The 21,263-nt window shown below is 44.4% G+C and overlaps 1 protein-coding gene across 2 annotated transcripts in view; it reads left to right on the forward strand.

Annotated features, from left to right (window-relative positions):
• Nucleotides 1-21,263, forward strand: part of RALGAPA1 (Ral GTPase activating protein catalytic alpha subunit 1) — an 882,008-nt gene that overhangs the window by 421,759 nt on the left and 438,986 nt on the right. For both annotated transcript variants that reach the window (XM_030214290.1, XM_030214291.1), the window contains exons 29-30: nt 18,420-18,530; nt 18,667-18,735. In XM_030214290.1, the coding sequence (XP_030070150.1) occupies nt 18,420-18,530; nt 18,667-18,735 (180 nt within the window). The remainder of the gene's footprint in view (nt 1-18,419; nt 18,531-18,666; nt 18,736-21,263) is intronic.

The following is a 21,263-nucleotide window of genomic DNA, read 5'->3' on the forward strand; positions in this document are numbered from 1 at the left end:
GCTTTCACCTTTTCTTGCTGTTTATCTTCTGGTCCCATCATTTTTGGGTACTGCTTTGCTATATCTCCCTGACTGTGGACTGGTCTGGTATGAACAAAAAAGGAAGGAAATCTTTTGTGTCTTACCTGATAATTTTCTTTCAGTCATACCAGACCAGTCCAGAAACGCTCCCTGATTGATTTTATTTCCCCTATGGGGTGTCTCTTCCTATTTCTCTCTTTTTTTTATTTTTATTTTTTGCAGATATCATGCCTCCTGTTTTTAGCATTCTTCAGTGTGCACAGTTTTACACATCACCTGACTCAGTAAATATGTGTATGCCAGTAAAGTATATACCTCTATTGTTACTGTATGTATTACATGATGCCATTTATATTGGCTATTCCATATTGACTGACTGTTTGTTCATGAGTACCATTGCTTGGCTATTCGAAATACTGAACTTTCTATGGCTCCATGATACCATTAAGGGGCAAGTCACAAAGAATTACTTTCTGTCTCCGTCCACTGGTTGACAAATAGAAACCACTCTTTCTGGTCTGGTAGGACTAAAGGGAAGAAATTATCAGATAAGACATAATTTTTCCTTCTACATGGTGATCAGGGACCAGTGAAAATATATTGTGCTGTCTGTAGCAATTTCTAAAACATGAAAGAAGATGGACCAGATTTTTAAATCTTACCTCCTGATCACCCTTTTCTCCAAAAATGTATCCAGATTTCTTTTGAAATTATTTGTTATTGTAACCAAAGAGGTTTAATGACAGGAGGCAGCGTGATGTTATCTGGCCCATTATCTGGGCTGAAACCAGTGGGCAGCGCTTGCACCATATTGGTTTGTCCAAAATAATAGCAAATGCTATTGAAAACAATAGCAAACTTGTGAAATGTATATTGTTTTGCACCTTGTCTGTTAAGAGGGGATGGTGGGATGCAAGGGGAGTTGGAGAGGTAGTTGGGGGAGTTTTCAAGGCGGTTTGTGATGGGGGGGGGGGAGGGTTATATTCAAAATTTGTCAGTGCTACAGAGCTTACTATTTGCAATGCTATAATGTGGATCTCGTTGCTTTGCTATGTGCCTTTATTTTTGCTTATGACGACAGCCAGGCCGGGCTGCAGGGGGATGCGGGCACTTAGCCACAGTGACTGATGAGCTGGACTGGGTGTCCGAGGTGCTGCTGTTGCATCCTTAGTCTATTGTTTTATATAGAACTTTTATGTAACAATAATAGCCTCGGGCAGCGGCAGCAGCTCAGACACCCAGTCCAGCTTATTGGTTGCCACCGCCACCTTCCGAGTGCCCGCATCCGGCTCAGCTCGGTGACAGCAGCGGCTTGGGCAGAACATTCCCCAAGTTCTGAAGCTCCCTGTTTATAACAGAGATAACATAACAAGTACAACAACAGAACCTGATATTTTTTTTTTTTTTTTACAAACTATGATGGCGGCTGCTGGGGGAACCAGCTTCAGCTTTTTTGATGTCACACCGCCAATTTTCATTAAATCTCTGAGTCACCAGACTCAGAGAAGTCGCAAATTCTATTTTCCCTTGAGAATGCCATCTATTTAGTTTGTTTGTGGGGCAATACAAATTTGTGATGCTCTACAATAATCTAAAAAAACAGCATTACTAGCGTAGTTGTGCTCAATCTGGCCTCCCAAGGTTGTTGTGTAGTCCACCAGAAAAACCTGGCTATGTGAGTACCAGTTATTTAAAAAAAAAAAAAAAAATGCTTAGTCTGCTAGACAGACTCAGTTGCTAGTTTGATTCTGTAATCACAGCCTGGTGTAAATACTTACTATTACTAATGAGCCTCCTAGGCCCTTAAATAGCTTATTACAAAGAACCAGCAACACAAGCACCTGTGTTTCTGGCTAGGACTTTGTTATTACAGAACATGTAGCCTGCTAGAAACTTGATTCTGATATTGTAGCCTGCAAGTCCTTTTTTCTGAAACAGCTTTTCTTCTTGTGGATTATTATGCCTGTTTGATAATTGTATGTCTCTCAAGTCACTCTTCTTTTCCAGGATATATAGTTTAGATTTCTAAGTCGCATAGCGTTTCTGACATGGTCCAAACTTCCTCAATTATATCTAGAAATAAAGCTTCCAGGACTGAACACAGTAAAATCAGATGAAGCCTAACTAATGACCTGTATTGTAGCATAATTACTTCCTCTCTTCTGCTAGACAAATTCCTCCTTTATTCTAGCAGCCCTCTGACTCTGGCCAATACTTCTTCGCTCTATTTCCCTACCTTCATTACCGAGGTCTCTTTCCTGTTTGTGGACATCAGCGTCTCACCCCTTACTAAATACAACTTCTTTGGATTTCTGCTCCCAGAATGCATAACTCATCTTGCTAAGAAACTTGATTATTCTTCAGACTTTCTTAAATCACTTCTCATTCCATCTCCTCTCTCAAACCTGCGTCCATTTTGCAGATCTTAGCATCTTCAAAAAGAAAATTTGCTTCTAATTCCCCTGTGTCACGAAACTCCTAGCATCCATCTGGTGCTACCCTGCGGCCACTTAGAAGGTGTATGCCATCACAGCTCAGGTCCACCTGCACCTGATGCTTGTGCTGTACACTAGCACCCTCCTCCCACTGATTGGGTCCCAAGTTATCCTCAGTGATTTCTAGGTTACTGGGGCCACACTCCCAGTGGTCCCACAGTTCCTAGAAAGCACTCACAGACCCAACACACAAACCACCAGGATTCTTAGGCCAGACAAGCAGAGTCGATAAACTAAAACAGGTTTATTGTCATAAAAATATTGAACAGTGAAATATAAAAACAGATGGAAAATAACAGGCAAATAACAGGTAACTGAATAAGGAACAATTATAAAACCATCTAAACATTTTATCACTACCTGGATTTTGCCTGGGAAGTACAGGAAATATAACTGCTCACAGGGTCTCAGTAAAAGGTCTTTCTCTCTCTACTTCCAAACTGAGACTGGAGAAAAATCCAGACTGAATTTGAGCTCCTGGCGAATCAGAGCTCAAAACAACATTTTATTTAAAAGTAGCTGGCCACATCACCACAGGTTCTACTTCCTCTTTGTGTTAAACTAAAGAAAAGAACAGTCTTTCTCTGTAACAGCTTTAAACATAAAACATGCACCACCTGTTGGCCAACTAGAGAAATACACTTCAAGAAATATTAATGCAGTTTATAGGCTTCAATCCCAGGGCCTCTTTTTACCAAGTCGTGCTGCTGATTCTCGGATGCAGCAAATTAGAGGAAGCCCATTCAATTCCTGTGGTCTTCCTCTCATTTTCTGTGCGAGGAATTACTAGCAACGGCTTTGTAAAAGAAAACCCCCATTGTTTTGTCACAATCTGTAATATCATTCACAAAGTTATTGAACAGAGCGGGCCCCGTGACTGATTTCTGATGCCACTAATCTCTCTCCTTCCCCCCTCACAAAACAGATTTTGTTACTGCTACTGTTGTCATTCAGTCCATTAGTCATTCAGTCTCATTAGATCACTACCTTGGAACCACCCTCATATTGCTCAGCTATTTAATGAACTCCTTTGTAGGGGAGAGTCAAGACTTAATGAAATACAGTTAAACCATATTTAGCATCCAGCCTTGATCTAATAGTTTTCTAGTTGCCCAGTCAAAGAAATTGATTGGCCGACATGTGCCTTCCTTGCTGCCACAGATCCTGCATTCTGCCACATTCAAGATTCTTACTATCCTTTGTGTCAGAAGTCTCCATTAATTTTTCACCTCCAAAATCAGTCTAATAAACCTGTCATTTCCACCTTCCTTCATATTACAGTGTCTGGTAATTCCAAATGACCTAAACTGGCCCCTTTTGGAGACAGGGTGCAGGACTTGATTGATCCAGCATGGCCTTTACGTTTTTTTAGAAAGCAGGGGGGAACATTGGTCTTTCTCTACTCCTACAGAACCTGTCACGCTCTATTGACCAGGTCGTTCAGCTGGTTCTCATGTATACATTCAACCTGTGTAACTGTCCCCTGCCTCAGCTACCCCCCCCCCCCCACCCCCACCATTCTTAACTCCTTTTCCTTATTTGATTCCTCTTAAGTGCAGACTTTGAGTCCATCAGCACTTATCCTAGGGAAATAGTTACTTTCCTTTCCTATTTTTCTCTTTATGAATAGATCTCAAGACCAACCCTAAGCATCAGTACTGTATGCATGTATTAACGGGACCAGACTTAGGCCCAGATGCACTAAAAAATCGTTTAGAGCCCTTCCTTACCGTTCCCTTAACGAATCGGTAAGGCATGCATCAAGAATAGGAATGCAAATGAGCTGCTAGTTGTAGCTCACTTGCATTCTGTATTCCATCGATAAACAGTCGGCCCGTGGAGCATGTGCAGAGCAGCCAAGCGTTCTTCTGGCTGCTCTGCGCATGCCAAGAACGTCCTTTATAGATGTGCTTCACTTTAAAAAAAACAAAACTTTAAAAACAAAAAAAAAAAGACGAGCACGTTAGCTCAGCTCAGCTCCCCCCCTCCCGTGTGTGATCGGGATCCAAGAAGAAGGCACAGCTCCCTCCTCCAGGTCTATCTCAGCGCGTTGTGATTGGCTCAGGGACTTCCAGGGTCTCAACTGAGTGAAGCACTGCCAAAAAAGAAGTTTTTTATTATTGCAGGGGGGATGACGGCCCAAAATGGACGTTTTTTTTGGATGGGCGTCCATTTTGGCTTTCATTCCCCCCCCTCCCCCCCGCAATAATAAAACGTCTTTTTTGGCAGTGCTTCACTCAGCTGAGACCTGGAATTCCTGAGCCAGTCACAACGCGTTTAGCCCGAGCTAAACGTGCTGTGATTGGCTGAGATAGACCTGGAGGAGGGAGCTGTGCCTTCTTCTTGAATCCCGATCACACACAGAGGGAGGGAGGGAGCCTGTGAAGGGGGAACTACTGAGCCCTCTCTTGCTGTGGCTGTGCAGCTTTTCAGTCCGATTCTCGAGAAACGTGATTTTTTTCCTTCTGCTCTGCCTCCTCTCACTGCTCCGTTTTAACCGCTGGTCTTTCTCTTTAAAGCATTTTTATTTGTCTGGCTTGCGTGCATACTTAGCGAGAGGTACAGACCTCTCGTTAGATTTTCCAGCGTTAAGGCAATCAGAAAAGGTTAGTGCATCTCATTACAATAGGCTTTCTACACAATTTGCTCATCTGCATTCCATTTTTGTTAGCTGCTACCGTCGTCAGAAAAAAGTCTTTAGTGCATGCCAGGGTTTACTACTTGCTCAGTTAATGACTCGTTAAGTTTTAGTGCATCTGGCCCTTAAATTTTGGCTGCAGTCCAAACCGTAGCTATAGTGGTTTCTGCTACTCTTCCCTGCTAAACTGCCACCATGGTTTGGTAGCACAGGAAATGTAGAACGCAATCTTTTGAATCTCTGACATATACAATCCTCCCCATAATAAAATATTTAATTTAAAAAATAATAATAATAGCTTGGTTAACCAAACTTACATTATTTTATACTAATGGTTTCACGGGGCTCTTCTGCGTTTCCAAATATGTTTTATTATATGTAGAAAAAGTGAGTAAATCAACAAAAAATACATAACACTACAGATATAGCAAGGTTCACGTAAGCATAGATCGAATATCAACAAGAGTCCTAATTATAAGATGAACTCCCCCCCCCCCCCACCGACCTTCCCCACCCTCTCCATCCAAAGCCCTCTCAGGGTTGTGCCCAGAGTGCTAGTTATTTAGGATTCTGCTATGAGCAAAGGAGTAAGAGTATCCCAAAACTGAGACCAAAGTTGGAGATTGGTGATTTTCTTCACAATTTTACATTGCAGAATTACAGTACTAATGCTAAGCATAAAACTTTTTTTTTTTTTTTGATACAGCAAAAAACATTTTATCCTTCACACTTAGCCAGACACCTCATTCTGTAAGTTCATTTCTTCCTCCCCCTATTAACTTGAATTTACTTTAAATAGAGGCAGAGTCTAACAGGTAAAAGAAATGACTGATTACATACCTTGGGATTTTGAAACTTATATTCCTTTCTTTTAGGAAATCATAATCAAAACCGTTCTAAATTCTGACCAGGGAGGAGCCTTCTGGTCCAGCACGGTACAGTTTAAATGATGTCTTAGTTCTCCAAACATTTAATGGAATAGGACCAAACTCAGCATTGGGGAAAGCCAACAAAAAACATATTGTTTGAAAAAAAAGCCCGACCAGGACTATGGGGGTTCCAGAGAAATAAGCTCCCCAAGAATAGGACCCCCTTAAATTTTTTGAGATATGTAAGTACCTGTTTACAGTAAGTTGTTTCAGAGGTCGGGCAGAATGGCAGGAGAAGGAGAGCTTTGAGAAGGCTGCAGCAGCATATCGGAACTGCTGTCAACGCTGGCAACCAATGTGAAAAAAAAATTACATTGAGGTGCACCATGAAGGCGGGGGAAGGAGAAAAGATTCTGGACCCACAGGGACCTCCTGGAGATGTTTTAAGGTAGACCGGGGAGGGGGTGTTGTTGAGAGAGAGGGCCAGGTTTGCTCCTCACTGCTTTGAAACTTGATTCCCCAATGCAATCTTGTTGAATTCTATTTTACTCTGTAATCTGCCTCCAAACTTATTGAGGTGTGAGCGCAATATAAGCACCTGGTAAAGTAAAGGAGCATGGTATAGCCTCTTATCTGTGGTCCTCCAGCCGCAGCCCCCCACAGATTTGTGGGAGCTGCAAGGCCATTTTGGATTCCATGTTGCAGACTAAGGGGAACCCAGGCAAACTGCTCTATCTCCTTTGGTGGGGGCCCAGAGGGGGGGGGATGCCAGGGAAGCCCACAGCTGGGGGGCTTTGGCAGAACACTAATGTGCTGGAAGCTGCAGACCTTGCTGGGTTTCCCACTTCCTGGCTCCTGCTGTTTCACATCCAAACACACACGAATGTTGAGTGGGTGTTCGGGAACCTCCCCTCTCTTTCCCTGTGCGGGAATCTAGAGTAGGAGGATGGAGCTCCAGACCGCCAGTTTTTGGCGCATTGTGATTCCCAGGAGTTGGGAGAATTTGCACCGAAAAGAGGATGGAAACCTCCCCAGTCATCCCCTTATTCAGGAAGGAATTGCTGGGGGCTCTGATGGACCAGGTCTCAAGGGTTTTCCAGCTTGGGTGGCCTCTCCGGAATCCAGTGGGGTTCATCCTGTTGTAGTGGGTTACTGTCGACCAGCTCGAACTAGAGACCTGCATGGGAATGGGGTTTGCGGGAATCCTGCGAACCTGTGGGGACGGAAGTGGTTCTGTGGGGTTCCCGCGGGGACGGAAGCGGTTCCTTCGGGATTCCCGTGGGGATGGAAACAATTCCTGCAGGGTTCCCGTGGAAGTGTAAGCTGTACCAGCCTCTCATCTACTGAGTACCAAGTTCTTTGCTGTCTCCTTCTCCTCCTTGCATTAAATACACATATGCGTAAGTCTTCCATTAAGGAGGTGGTAGAGACACAAATGATGTCTGAATTCAAAAAGGCGTTGGTGAACACAGAGGATCTGTAATTAGAAAATGGAAGTTATGAAAAAAACCTAACCTTAAATGGCTGCATGTGTGTGGATGTGTCGAGTGATGCTTAGATGGCGGCTCTGGCTGTGATTGAACTAGGACCAATACCAGGCAGACTTGTATGGTCTGTGTCTCAATATGGCAATCTGGTTTAGGATGGAATGGGAAGGGCTTAGACAGCAACTTCAGTGGTTGGAACATGAGAGACAGGCTGGACAGACTTTTACAGTCTGTGTCCGCACAAATGGGGGTGGACAAGTTGCAGATGGGCTGAAGGGTGGCATTTTGTGCCCGGTTCATCCAGAGGGCCTGGGACCACCTCCCGCTGCTAGGGCTGATGGTGGCTACCCTCGATGTTCCGTGGGGCAGGGCGCCACATGTGACTGCTTCAACGTGCACTTTCTCAGTGGAGCCCAAGTCCCAGTGGTTCAAAACATCATTTCCCGCTTTTGGCTTGCCTACAGAAAGATCTGGCTTGATGGGATGCTGCTGCTTGTCTTCTTAATGGGGTGCTGCTGGAGATTCCAGTGTGCATGGTGGTGACTACCAACATGAGTCCTCCCAAGGTTGGAGGGCCCACTGCCTTTCACACAGCCTTAGGGCACCTGGTTGGTGGTTGAGGCATCTTGGCCCATCAATCTCCTAGTCTGTGGATGAAGCATCTTGGCCCATCAGTCTCCTAGAAGCCCAGGTGATACGTCTGGCTCGTTAAGGTTTCTGCCTCTCCTTTGTGGGAAGGCTGTGAGAGTTCTTTGCCAGACAATGTTGCAGCAGTGGCTATGGCACCTGGACTGAGAGCCATTTTCTAGCTCTCTCAGCAGTGCACATTGCAGGGGTAGAGAGGCATGCGGCAGATTATTCTCAGCCAGATCCTGGACCCAGCAGAATAGTTTTCTGAGTGCCAAGACTTTTCAGTTCATTAGTGGGACTTGGGAGGTGGATCTGATGGTGTCCACTACCAATGCGAAGTGCCCAAGGTTTCATTCAATGGAGCGTGGCCTGGGATTATTACGCTAGTCTAGCCTTGATCCTCTCATAGCTCTCCTGTACGCCCTTTCCACAGTGGACCATCTGTGGGGCCAGTTGTTGTGGCAGATTGCACATCATCCTTGCCTGGTAATTCTAGTGGCCTAGGTCTGTGTGCGGACCTGATATGGCTAGTGGTGGATGGCCCTCTGTCCCCTGCCAGGGGACAGGAGGGTTCCTCGTTCAGGCCTAATGAGAATTCAGATCCTGTTGGCTTAAGGTATGGCTCTTGAATGACATAGTTTGAGCCATTGAGGTTATTTTCCTGAGGGTGGGGGACACTTTGCTCTAAGCTCAGAAGGTGCCCCACTTCCTTGGCATACGTGCAGGGCTAGGCACTTTCTCTACCCAGGAAGGTTGATGTGGTAGCATTCCTCTCCTTCCTTTTGGAGGGGTTTGATCTTGGTTTTGCCCTCAATTCCATTGGGTCAAGTGATGGCCTTGTCTTGCTTCTGGGGTCCAGTATTGAGGTCGGTAGTTAGCAGCTATTCCAGGTGTTGTCCACGGTTTTTGGGGGCATCAAGGATTCCTCAGCCCCCCTTGTGCCTGCTTCTTCCTCAGTTGGATCCCCTTCTGGTTCTGCAGGCCCTTGCGCCACTCTCTTCAAGCCTCTCTGGCAGCTCTGAAGGCACCTTTATGGTGGCCGTTTGTTCTTTGTGTCAGATTTCTGAGCTTCAGGTGTTTTTGTGCCAGGACCCCTAATTGGCCTTTTGGAATGATTCGGTGTCCTTGCATACAGTCCCTTCATTTTTCCCCAAGGTGGTTTTGCCATTTCACCTTAATTGGGTCATGCACTTCCTGCCTTTCATTGGAGGACTCAGTAGGGATTTTTTGTTGCAGAAAGGTCGCCAGAAAGGAGGGTGTCTTTAAGGTGACTATTGTGTGTTGCATTAAGGCAAGCCATTGAATTAGCCTGTATCCTGGCTGGGAAGACCATTCTGGTGGACTTGAGTGTCCATTCTACTTGGTTGCAGGCTACATCCTGGGCAGAGCTCTGGGCCGTTGCTCTGGAGGATGCTTGTCAAGTGGGCAGCTTGGTCCCCCTTGCACTCCTTTGTGAGGCATTACAGACTTGATGTTAGGGCCAGGGATGACGCATGTTTGGTAGGGCAATGGGTCAGGGAGCCTTGTATTCTCTTGCCCTTCAGGATGAGCTTTGCTACATCCCACTTGTCTGGATTGGTCTATCCAGAAAAGAAGAAAGAGGTGAAATTTAGTCTTATCTGTTAATTTCTTTCCTTAAGTCATGATAGACCAGTCCAGTTTCCCACCCGAGTAAGACCATGGCCAGCTTGATATCTGTTACTGTCCCTTAGGGGCGCAGGTCTTACAGGAAACTCGAAGTGTACAATAAAATAAATAATGAAAAAAAAAGATGACATCTAATTGCAAACATGATTTTGGAGGCAGAGGGCAGTAGGGTTACTGGTGTTGCGGCTCATTCCTCCTTTGCATGTTTTCTTTTTAACGTAATGTTCTTGTTGGTTTTCAGTTGAGTTGGGTAGTGTTGGATGCTTTTGGTGGGCCTTCTCTGGCTTTGTCTAGTTACATACTGGCTGCTGTTATATTGCTGATGTCACTGGAACTTGATTGTGTTTTTCTCTATCTCCATTGGCTGGTCAGGGGACATAGATCAGGACTGATGGAAAGGAAATTAACAGGTAAGACACATTTCTCTTCTTGGGAAGTGTTGACTCCTAATGTGAAACTTCGCATCATGTAGCTATAGTTGGATTCCTCTTTCTACATGCATTACTTTGCACTTGTTCACATTAAGGCCCAGATGCACTAAACAAAACGAGCCTTTAACGACCCTTTAACAAACAAATTTTTAACCGTGGCATGCATTAAAGGCCATTTTCCGACGGCGCTAGCAGCTAACGAAAACGGAATGCAGATGAGCAATTCGTGTAGAAACCCTATTGAAATGAGATGCACTAAAGTTTTCCACTTGCCCTAACGCTGGAAAACTACCGGAAAGCTAACGAGAGGTCTGTACCTCTCGTTGGGGCTGCCCGGCTAAAAAGTTAAATGTAAAAACAAACCAAATAAAAATCGCAAAGGGGGCAAAAACGTGCGTCTGGAGCGTCCTTTATTGACGCCCGAGGTCGCTGCTGCTCTCCGCTCCCCCTGCAGTAAAATAAAAGGAAAAAAAAAAGGATCGGGAGGTGGCAAAGGCGCTCGTCAGGAGCGTCCTGTATGGACGGCCTTGCCCCCTCCCCCCGCCCGAGATTCCCGCTGCTCCCCGCTTCCCCCTGCATGAAAAATCAAAATTTTAGCAGCCCCGGCCCCCTCCCTTCCTCTCTTCCTTTCTGTATCTCCCCACACGGGGGTGGGCCCAGGAGGAAAGGAGGGACGCTCGAAGACTCCGCGAAGAGGCATCAGCTGTTCTTCTTGCCCATGCAGCACCTTCACACAGAGGTGAGAGGCTGTGCGGGCCCGGGAAGAGGGAGAGGGGTCCGGTGGAGGGGGGGGGGCGGTGGCGACGACCTCAGGGGGGGCAGTGGGGGCAGAGCTGGGGAAATAGAGAAGGGAGGGGGGCCGGGGCAGCCTTAAGTTTTGATTTTTAATGCGGGGGTAGCGGGGAGCAGCGGTGACCATGGGCGGGGTGGGGGGGCAAGGCATCCATAAAGGACGTGTTTGTTTTGGGGTGGGGGGGTTTGGTTTTTTTATGCTTGTGGCTATGCGGCAGAGCAGCCAGCAATAACGCTTGGCTGCTCTCCGCATGCTTTACGGGCAGATTATCGACGGGGATTACACCAGTTACGATTCGTTAAATGCATTCTACTTTACAATACCGTACCGAACATGTGGCGACTTGTTTTTTTAGTGCATTTTTTCGTTTTTTTTCAAATTCGGTAAGGACTTTTACGTTTTAGATTCTTTACGTTTGGTTGATGCATCTTGCCCTAAATGTTATCCGCCATTTGGATGCCCAGTCTCCCAGTCTTGTATAGTCTTGCAATTTTTCACAATCCCCTTGTGATTTAACGACTTTGATTAACTGTGTCGTTAACAAATTTGATTACCTTACTCATTGTTTTCAGGTTATTTACATTTGATACAGTACCATACCTGTTTCAGTGTATTACACTGTTCAGATTACCACTCCATTCCAACCACACCCCTTCTCATCTCTACGTTCCTGATCTAAGACACACAGACACAACACTTGGAAAAGGGTTAGAAAGAATTCCACGAGTCATCCTCTGCATGCTTTCCTCACTTGGCTTTATTTGTTAACTTAGTTTCACTTAAGCAAGCACATGGTCCATGTTAAATTATATCAGCATAAACAAGAAAATACTAAAACAAATTAATCATATAATTAGAACTGACTGTATAATGTTGCTAGAGTATACACTGATTGAACATTCTGTGTTTAGAGAAGCACAGAATTTCCTGGGTTGAACTAATCACAACTGAACAATACTGTTCTCCCTTTTGAGAAAATAATTAAAACTATTTGCTGTAAAATTCAGGCCTTTTTTTATTTTTTCAAGGTACAAGTAGGCCAGCTGGTTTCTCTTACATTCTGAGACTAATGGAAGCCATTGCTGGGTATATTACTTTTATAGTGGCAGCAGAGGATTGGAGAATGAGAGGATGGAGAATGACTGATGGGAGCAAATGTTCTCTTGGTGAGCACCAATCCCAAAGTAAAAAAAAAAATAAATAAAATGTAGTTCAAGTTCTTTCCGTTTTGACGATATATAGCACTATATTTTAGCGCAACACACCCAAATTGGCAAGAAAGCCTTTTGAAGTTCGGTGGATGTTTAGTCACCTGTTCAAAACTTATGGTCAAAAAATTTTATGACCAATATTGAATTTTTGCTGCACTGCATATAGCTGTGTGTGTTTTTAATCTAGCAGACTATGAATTAACTAGATGAGTGGTGCCCCAATTAATGTTAGCTATTTAAAATTGTTTTCAGCTGTGTTGTCATTATGTAGCCTTGGTATTGGCTTTGTGAAGAACTGGTCCATGAAACACATCATCCTCAGATTAAGGAAGCACTCAATGTGATCTGTGTATCTTTAAAGGTAAGAGAGAGACCAATAAATCTGGTGAAGAGCAATTTTATAGCAGTTACTATGAATAAAATAATGTTACCTATTTAAATTAACTATCTGAAAATTGCCCCCTACACTTTACCCATATTATAGCGGAGACTTGTCAAGGTGGAGTGCCTTTACCTGCCAGTAGGCTGAATACATTTGAAGTTCTTAATTCTTTAAAAGGAACATCATATGCTGTTAACTACTAGACAAGTTTAAGTTACTGAACCACATATTTATTGGGTAGACTATAGAATATTTCATGACATGAGTTGATGGGTGAACTGCTTTCTGAAATATTTCTTGAGTAGAGAGGTGTGGTAGCCGTGTTAGTCCACTTTTAAAGGTAATCAATAGAAATAAAACATGAAAAAGAAAATAAGATGATGCCTTTTTTATTGGACATAACTTAGTACATTTCTTGATTAGCTTTCGAAGGTTGCCATTCTTCGTCAGATCGGAAATAAGCAAATCTTGGTAGATGACAGTATAGGTAAGTGATAAAAAAACAACAAAGCAGTGGAATCAAATGTATTTATTGGAACAATACCCGACGTGGCCACGTTTCGCCCTCAGGCTGCGTCAGGGGTATATACCCCTGACGCAGCCTGAGGGCGAAACGTGGCCACGTCGGGTATTGTTCCAATAAATACATTTGATTCCACTGCTTTGTTGTTTTTTATCTACTGTTTTGTAAGCAGTTGTGTGCCTTTTTGTTTTTTTCGTTTAGTATAGGTAAGTGAGACATCAAAGCATTTCAGTGACAATCTAACAGGGTGGGGTGGAGGTGGATGGGTGAGACAGGGGGGGATATGCATGGAGACAGGAGAGTGTCAAAGCAGTGCAATTTACAATTTTATGGCTTATAATGGGCTAGAAAGCCCAGATCTCTGTTAAGTCCTGTCTGGTGGGTGTCAAAATATTTAATCATTCTGACTTCAAAGGTCTTACGTTCCTGTATTGTTTTAAAGTTACAGTGTTCTGTTTTTGTAAAGTGTTGTCCCACCGGCGTGGCATTTTCATGTGATGTCTGTGTAGGTTAAATTTCTCCAATATAACATCCTTGGTCACATTTTTTACACTGGATGATGTATACCACATTGGAAGATGAGCATTTGAAGGGTTCCTTTATGTTGAATATTTTTCCTTGTGAATGACTGTGGGGTCCTGTGAGATGCTTTGATGTCTCACATATACTGTCATCTACCAAGATTTGCTTATTTCCGATCTGACGAAGAAGGGCAACCTTCGGAAGCTAATCAAGAAATGTACTAAGTTATGTCCAATAAAAAAGGTATCATCTTATTTTCTTTTTCATGTTTTATTTTGTTTTATTTCTATTGATTACCTGAAATATTTCTGTGATTTGGATTGTTGTTCACTTTGTATATGGCTGAGGTATCAACAGAACAGCATCTATATTTTCCACTGAGATGATGGAAGCCAGCTGACTGCCCCAGGGATAGCTAAATAAATCTTTTTGATATGTGATACTGGTTTATTTCTCATAGTCAAAATATTATGCATGAGGTGCCTACACCTACCACATCCTGTCCAATTACAGTTAGAGATGTCCATGTGGAAGATCAAAGCCAGGTACATTGGGTGTCAAGGTTTTCACAAAATGTTTGTTTGTCATTAACATTCCAGTGTCTAGACTTCATGATGTTAAAACTGCTTTTCTTAATCTTGACAGCATGGATCCTGAATGGGTTATGTGACTTTAAACATTGATGGAGAAATGTTAGCATATCTGGATTTAAAAAAAGGTTTGGACAAGTTCCTGGAGGAAATGTTCATAGTCTTTTATTGCAATGGACATGAGGGAAGCCACTGCTTGCACTGGGATTGGTAGCATCGAGTGTTGCTACTAATTGGGTTTCTGCCAGGTACTTGTGACCTAGATTGACCACTGTTGGAAGCTAGATGGACCATTGATCTGACCCAGTATGGCTATTCTTATGTTCTTATGGAGAAATGTTGATAAAATCTTAATGAACAGGAGTATTTTCTTCATCCTCAATCTGCTGGTATTCTAGAAGTATTTCAGTGGGTAAATAATGGGGTTGGTCTGATCCAAAGTCCAAATTTCACTTCCTTTTCATCCATACCAGACCAGTCCATCTACCACGGAAGGAGACAGAGAAAAAATAGTGACGAGTAATTCGTCCCTAAAGGTATTTTGCAGCATAGAATGTTGAGTATTTTTCTCTGTCTCCAAGTGGATGTTGGATGGATTGTGCAGCTCCTTCTTGGACTTTCTTTGTGAGCTCCTGTCTTGGTTTATTCTGAGTGACAGTTGAGCAGGGGGGTCATTGCTGATTGAATTGTGCTCTTTTCTGTGTGAAGATGGAGTCTGAGCCTGGATAACACTCTGTGGGGCCAGGTACCTCATGGTCTCTTAGACAGGGTTTAGGCTGTAACCTCGTGGGCTGTATTCTGGCTATAATCTCCTAAATTGTCTTTTTGCTACAGCATTCTAGGCAGCCTCCATACAATCTCATAGGCTGTGGGCTGACTGCAGTCTTCTGGGTCAACTTCTGGCTGTAGCATCTGGGACAGTGTTTTGCCCATAGCTCATTAGTCTGTGTTCGACCTTCAGCCTCCTAGACTGTATTCTGGTGACAACCCCCTAGGCTGGGTTCAGGCATCAGCCTTGTAGGCTGTTCTGTCGTTCAGAAACCTAGGTTGTGTTCTGTGACAACCTCCTAGGCCATATTCGAGCATTATCCCACTGGGTGGTCTTCAGCTATCAACTTCCTGGCCTGTATTATGACTTTACCTTTCTATAGTGTGCTTTGCCCATGGTCTCCTGGGCAGTGTATTCCCTAGGCCTTTTAGGTTGTGGTCTAGCCACGGCCTAATAGACTCTGCTCCACTCACGATCTTGACTAGAGTTTGCAATTTCATTCGCTGGTAATTTAGCTAAACCCCATCCTTGACTTTGGAGCACAGATCATTCCCTAAGTTGGGAGGGTTGCTCTAATTCTGAATATACAGTACTACCATATCTCTGAACATGGAACTAGCTCTTGTCCATATCTGGATATGAAACACTTCTCCATCTCTGCATATGAAGTATACTTTCCTCTATGCATATATTGCATAGCTTCATTTTTTGATATGAAGCACAGCTCCATTTCTGATTAGGGATTGCAGCTCCATCCTTTGCATATGCAGCACAGCTCCATCTCTGAATATTAAGTACAGTTCTATCCCTGGGTATGAACCACAGCTGTATCTATCAACATGAATTCAGCACAGCTTCTTTTCTAGGTATGAAGCACAACTTCTTCTCTAGATATGAAGCACAGCTTCATCCCTGATTTTGTAGCATTCCTCCATCTCTACATGTAAGATGCAGTTCCGTCCCTGAATATGAAGCACAGCTCCGTCTTAGAACCTCAACTCCATCTTTGCACACAGATCACACCTCCATCTCTTTAGGTAGAGCACAGCTATTCTCTGCATGTGAGGCACAGATCTTTCCCTGGAGGAAGAGCTTGTCTACTTTCAGCTTTCAGCACTCACCTTCTTTCACAGTGGACCCTGGTTGCTTCTATACCATGTGGAGTACACTTATGCACGCTGTTCTGGTGTTTCTGAGGGTATTTTCTGTGCTGTCTGTCGATTATCTGCATTTGATGCAGTGGTGACTGGTCTACTGCCGGTTCTCCAGGTCTACTCAGTCATGCTATAGCAGCTGTTTGTTTGCTGGGTGCTGCCTGATGCTCTATGCTCCAGTACACACTTTTATGATTTCTTTTGTATTATCTTCTAGGGGTTACACTGCCTATTGCTTCTGGCCCTTTGGAGATGTCTATAGATTCTGTCTAGTGGGTCCAGCACTAAATGTTTCCTTCTCATATCCTGCAGTCCCAGCCCACAATCTTCAGTTGTTGTTTCTTCTCTTGCTGCCTGACTATCGCTTCGCTATTGCTCCTTTGCTAGTTGTCACCAGTACTGTGAATCACAGTAGTCTGGTTGTCTATATAGTGGCCTGTGATTTTGTGTCTCCCTTTTCGCCATAGCCTTATCTGTCCACTTTCATGTCTTTGGATCTTCTGCCTTTCTCCTCCTAGTAATTCTTTGCAGATGACCTGTTCTCCTGAAGTATATTTTTCCTTCACCCTCCTTTCTGTTTCTGAAGATCCATGTTTGAGACTCTCATATCTAGCTTCTGCTTAATTTTCCCTTCCGATAAGGTCTTTGTTCCTAGGAGGTTGTGTTTGTGAATTTAGTCCCACCCTAATGGGGGCTCTGCTTTGCTGCATCCTATTCATTCTGGACTAGTCTAGTATGGATGAAAATGAAGGGAAAAATGTCTTACCTGATCTTTTTCTTTCCTTTAGTCCTACCAGACCTGTCCAGAAACCCTCCTTCTTTGAGTTCTCAGGATTCTTTGCTGCTGATGTTTCCACTTCTGTCACATGAATGTTGTCTGTCTCTTGACTTAGAACAGTCTTGTCCGCAATATCTATGCCTCCTCATTTGTTTACAATAAGGCCTGTTTGGCACAGTGGATATCTGGTTTGCTTCATTGCGTCATGAGCACCATTGTCTGGCTGTTCAAAATACTGAATATTTTATGCTACACAGTACCCATTATGGGCAAATTACTTGGAACTAGTTTTTCTCTGTCTCCTTCCACTGATAGATGAACATAACCTATTTGTTCTAGACTGATCTGGTAGGACTAAAGGAAAGAAAATTATCAGGTAAGACATAATTTTGCCATCAGCTCACAGAACATAATTAATTTCTTCTTTTTTACCTTAATATAAAGGCCAATATTCAGAAAAGGCTGGATGCCTACATTTAGGCACATAAAGATTTGGACTTGTGATGTATTACTTGCTTTTACCAAATGCAGGATACATGAGTTATTTCTCTGCATGAGTTGGCTTACAATCTAATTGTACCTAAGGGAATAAGGGGTGAAGTGACTTGTGCAAAGTCACAAAGCATGTCACTGGGAGAAGTGGAATTTGAACCTGGTTCAGAACCCATTTCTCTAACCATTAAAAGGTGTAGATTTAGCTCATGACCTTGTTAGTAGTTCAAGACAAGTAGATGGCTTAAAATCCAAGTTTGTATCTGAGTCAATGGATGGTTAAGTGAATTGCCCCAAATGAAAAAAGAATTGGTGCAATTTGAACTAGGCTTCCATGATTCACAGCCTGCTCTAACAGCTCTAACAGGCTACACCAGTGGTTCTCAAACCTGGTCCTGGAGGTACTACAGCCAGTCAGGTTTTCAGGATATCCACAATGAGTATTCATAACAGAGATTTGCATGCACTTACTCCACTGCATTCAAATCTCTCTCATGAATATTTATTGTGGATATTCTGAAAACCTGACTGGCTGGGGTGCCTCCAGGCCCAGGGTTGGGAACCACTGGGCTACACCTATTTTCAACCAAAGTAGGAGCTTAAGTTTTCAGCAAAACATTCACCTAAGTTTAGGGCTGCAGTTCATTTATCTTGCTTTAGAATCCTAAGGAGTTGAAAGTCAGTACTAAAATTAATCCCCCCCCCCCCCAATTGCTCTGTGCTTTTTAGGCCCCTAAATTTAGGAACCCAGACAAGAGATACTAAAGACAAGAGAGAGGTTATTTAAAACAAATTTTCACACTGAATTTGCACAAGGAGAGTAACATGGGAAGAAGTAGCTAGTGTTGTTTAGGTGTGTCTTGCTTTTCTGGGGCAATGCTGGATGAAGTTTAGATGGAAGTTTTCTTCTAAGCCTGAACTTGTTCTATTTTTGTGGCATTTAAATTGGTTTGGATAAAAGGTGCTCTTTGTCTCCTTTTGTTTTAGTTTCCGAACAAAACAGTTGCCCAGGTTGCTTGCAGTGTGCTTAGCATGTTGATCAGTTACGTGGATAGACTTCAAACCTATCAAGCAAAATCACCCTTAAAAATCATTGAAGTAAGTTGTTGCTTGGTGTCAGCTGCACCTTGCAGTACATTTCTCTAAATACACAATTCCATTAATTTTTTTATGCTACCAGATGATTTTCTCTAAGACTAATGATATTGAAATACCAGTGTTTGGTTGTCCACAGATCTTGATTGCAACAGTCACTTATCTGTTACCTAGTACTGAGGCTTCCTCCTATGAACAGGATAAAAGGGTGAGTAAAATGTCTGACATGGGCAGTTTGTACCACTAGAGGTTATAGGCACATTGTAGTTTGAGGACTGTAAGGTTCTGCTTTAGTAATATCCCATCATGAGAATTAATATGTACAATGTCAAAGACAAGGTGTTCTGAGAGCTGAACTCCATAGCATTTATACTATATCAGTGCAGAAGGAGTTTTAGTATATTTTAATTACCCAGCTTTCTAAAATATATATATTTTGAGTCTGGCATTTTCTCCTCATTTGATCATCCAGCTCAATCAGATCTCGGACTGGATGCAGCATCATAAACTTTAATTCAAAATGTCTCGTGGATCTTTCCCTATTTATATCTTCTCCCAACTCAGCAATGACACTGCAGCAGCATTTTTCACCTGTAGTCTACACATCAGCTCCGCTTCTGGGATCTGTATTTGTGGGCTCTAAATCTTGCTAAGTGTTATAACTGCATGGTAACTGGAGCTCCCTCATCCAGGGTATAGATTTTCTCCGAGGACAAGCAGGCTGCTTGTTCTCACATATGGGTGATGTCCACGGGAGCCCCAGGTCCGGAAAATCTTCCTAGCAACAAAGGTTGCTAAAGCCTTCGGGTGCGCGCACCGCGCATGCGCGGCCATCTTCCCACCCGTAGTGTGAGAGTCCTGCTTCAGTCTTCTTTTTTCCGCGGTCAAGAGAGGCTGTTTACAGCGGTTCTGTGCCCCAGAAAAGAAGAGCCTTCGTTTTTAGTCGGCTTTTTGCTGGTTTTTTTCTTCGTCATGCTCGTGCACGAGCTGTTTACTTTTTCTTTAAAAAAAAAAAAAAGAGTTTTTCCCCTTAGTTTCTTTAGTTTTTGCCCTCAAGTTTCTTTTCGTCGTGTGCGGCCATTTTGGCTGCCTGTACGGGTTTTCTCCCTTTTTTGTGCCCTTCCTTTGGCACCATCGTGAATTTTGATTTCGCCGCCGCTATTTTTTCTGTCGATGAGATCGAGGCTCACCAGCGGCTTCAAGAAGTGCAACCGGGCAATCTCAGGCACCGACCCTGGTGTATCCAGTGCCTTGGGCCCGACCATTGCTCAGACGCATGTAAGTTGTGTCTTAGCCTTAAAAAGCAGACACAAGCGTCAAGACAAGCTCAACGGGAGCACCTGTTTGGTGCTTTGCCCGGTACTTTGGCGTTTACGTCGACAGCGGTACCAAGGTCGTTGGCAGTGGTGTCGATGTCGGCACCGGAGAGTGCATTGACTTCGGGAGCGCAGGTAATGGCTGTCCAGAGACCATCGCATGCTGGCAGCAGTGAACCATCGAGTGGGTCTCCACCTGCCTTGAGGGCTCCTGCGGTACAGGCCTATCGGGACCGACCCCTTTCGGACCCGACCACGAGGAGGCTTGTGGATTCCATGTCCACACGCCGAGGGGTACCAGTGACGTGCTTCAAGCAGAGGCAAAGAAGCACCGTCATCGGTTCCCTTCTCGTCACGGTACCGAGAGCTCCGGGGCGTTGAGGGAATCGACCCCCGTGAAGCGTCGACGCCGGGCGGACCACTCACCCTCTATACAAGAGGTGTCGATGCGCCGGTCTCCGGACAGCCCGTTACCACCTCCTCCTCGGCAGATTCTAGCCTCGACTCCTTTGCCGACGCCACAGCTTTTCTCGACAGACACTCTTGACGAGCGCCTCAATTCCATTCTTCCAGGTATCCTGGAAAGGCTGCTGCGACCCTCTGTTCCGGTACCGTTAGTGCTTGCGCCGACGGTACCGTCGATAGATATGGCGGCTGGCTCCCCGCCTGTGGTGAGGCCCTCGACGTCGGTGCTGCTTGCCGCCTCGGCTGCCCCCCGGGTTGACTCGACGTCGATGGAGGGAGCTTCATTGCTGCCGGCACGGGAGTCAATTTCTCAGCATCGCCATTGAGGACATAGCTCCTCGACGTCGAGACAGACTCTGCTTCGGACTGCAGTCAGAGAACTCCTGTCTGCTACCAAAGGGGAGGCCTCATGGGAGGCAGAGGAGGACCCAAGATATTTCTCTTCTGAGAAGTCTTATGGCCTTTCCTCTGATCCTACTCCTTCGCCGGAGAGAAAGCTTTCTCCACCGGAGAGTTTGTCTTTCTCATCCTTTTTCCGGGAAATGTCTACGGCCATTCCCTTCCCGGTGGTAACTGAGGAGGAGCCCAGGGCTGAGACGTTCGAGGTCCTGGACTATCCTTCGCCACCTAAGGAGTCATCCACTGTTCCTATACATAATGTCCTTAATCAGACACTGTTGAGGAATTGGATGAAACCACTATCTAACCCCACCATTCCTATGAAGGTTGAGTCCCAGTATAGGATTCACGGGGACCCGGAGTTGATGAAGGCCCAGTTGCCTTATGACTCGGAGGTTGTGGATTCTGCTCTCAAGAGAGCCAAAAGTACGAGGGATTTCGCCTCGGCGCCCCCGGGACGGGAGGCTTGGACTGGACTCTTTTGGGAGGAAGGCCTACCAGTCAGCTATGCTCATCTCCAAAATCCAGTCCTGCCAGCTCTACATGAGCATTCACT

The sequence above is a fragment of the Microcaecilia unicolor genome, chromosome 9 (genome assembly GCF_901765095.1).
Source record: "Microcaecilia unicolor chromosome 9, aMicUni1.1, whole genome shotgun sequence".
In the NCBI taxonomy this organism is placed as follows: domain Eukaryota; kingdom Metazoa; phylum Chordata; class Amphibia; order Gymnophiona; family Siphonopidae; genus Microcaecilia; species Microcaecilia unicolor.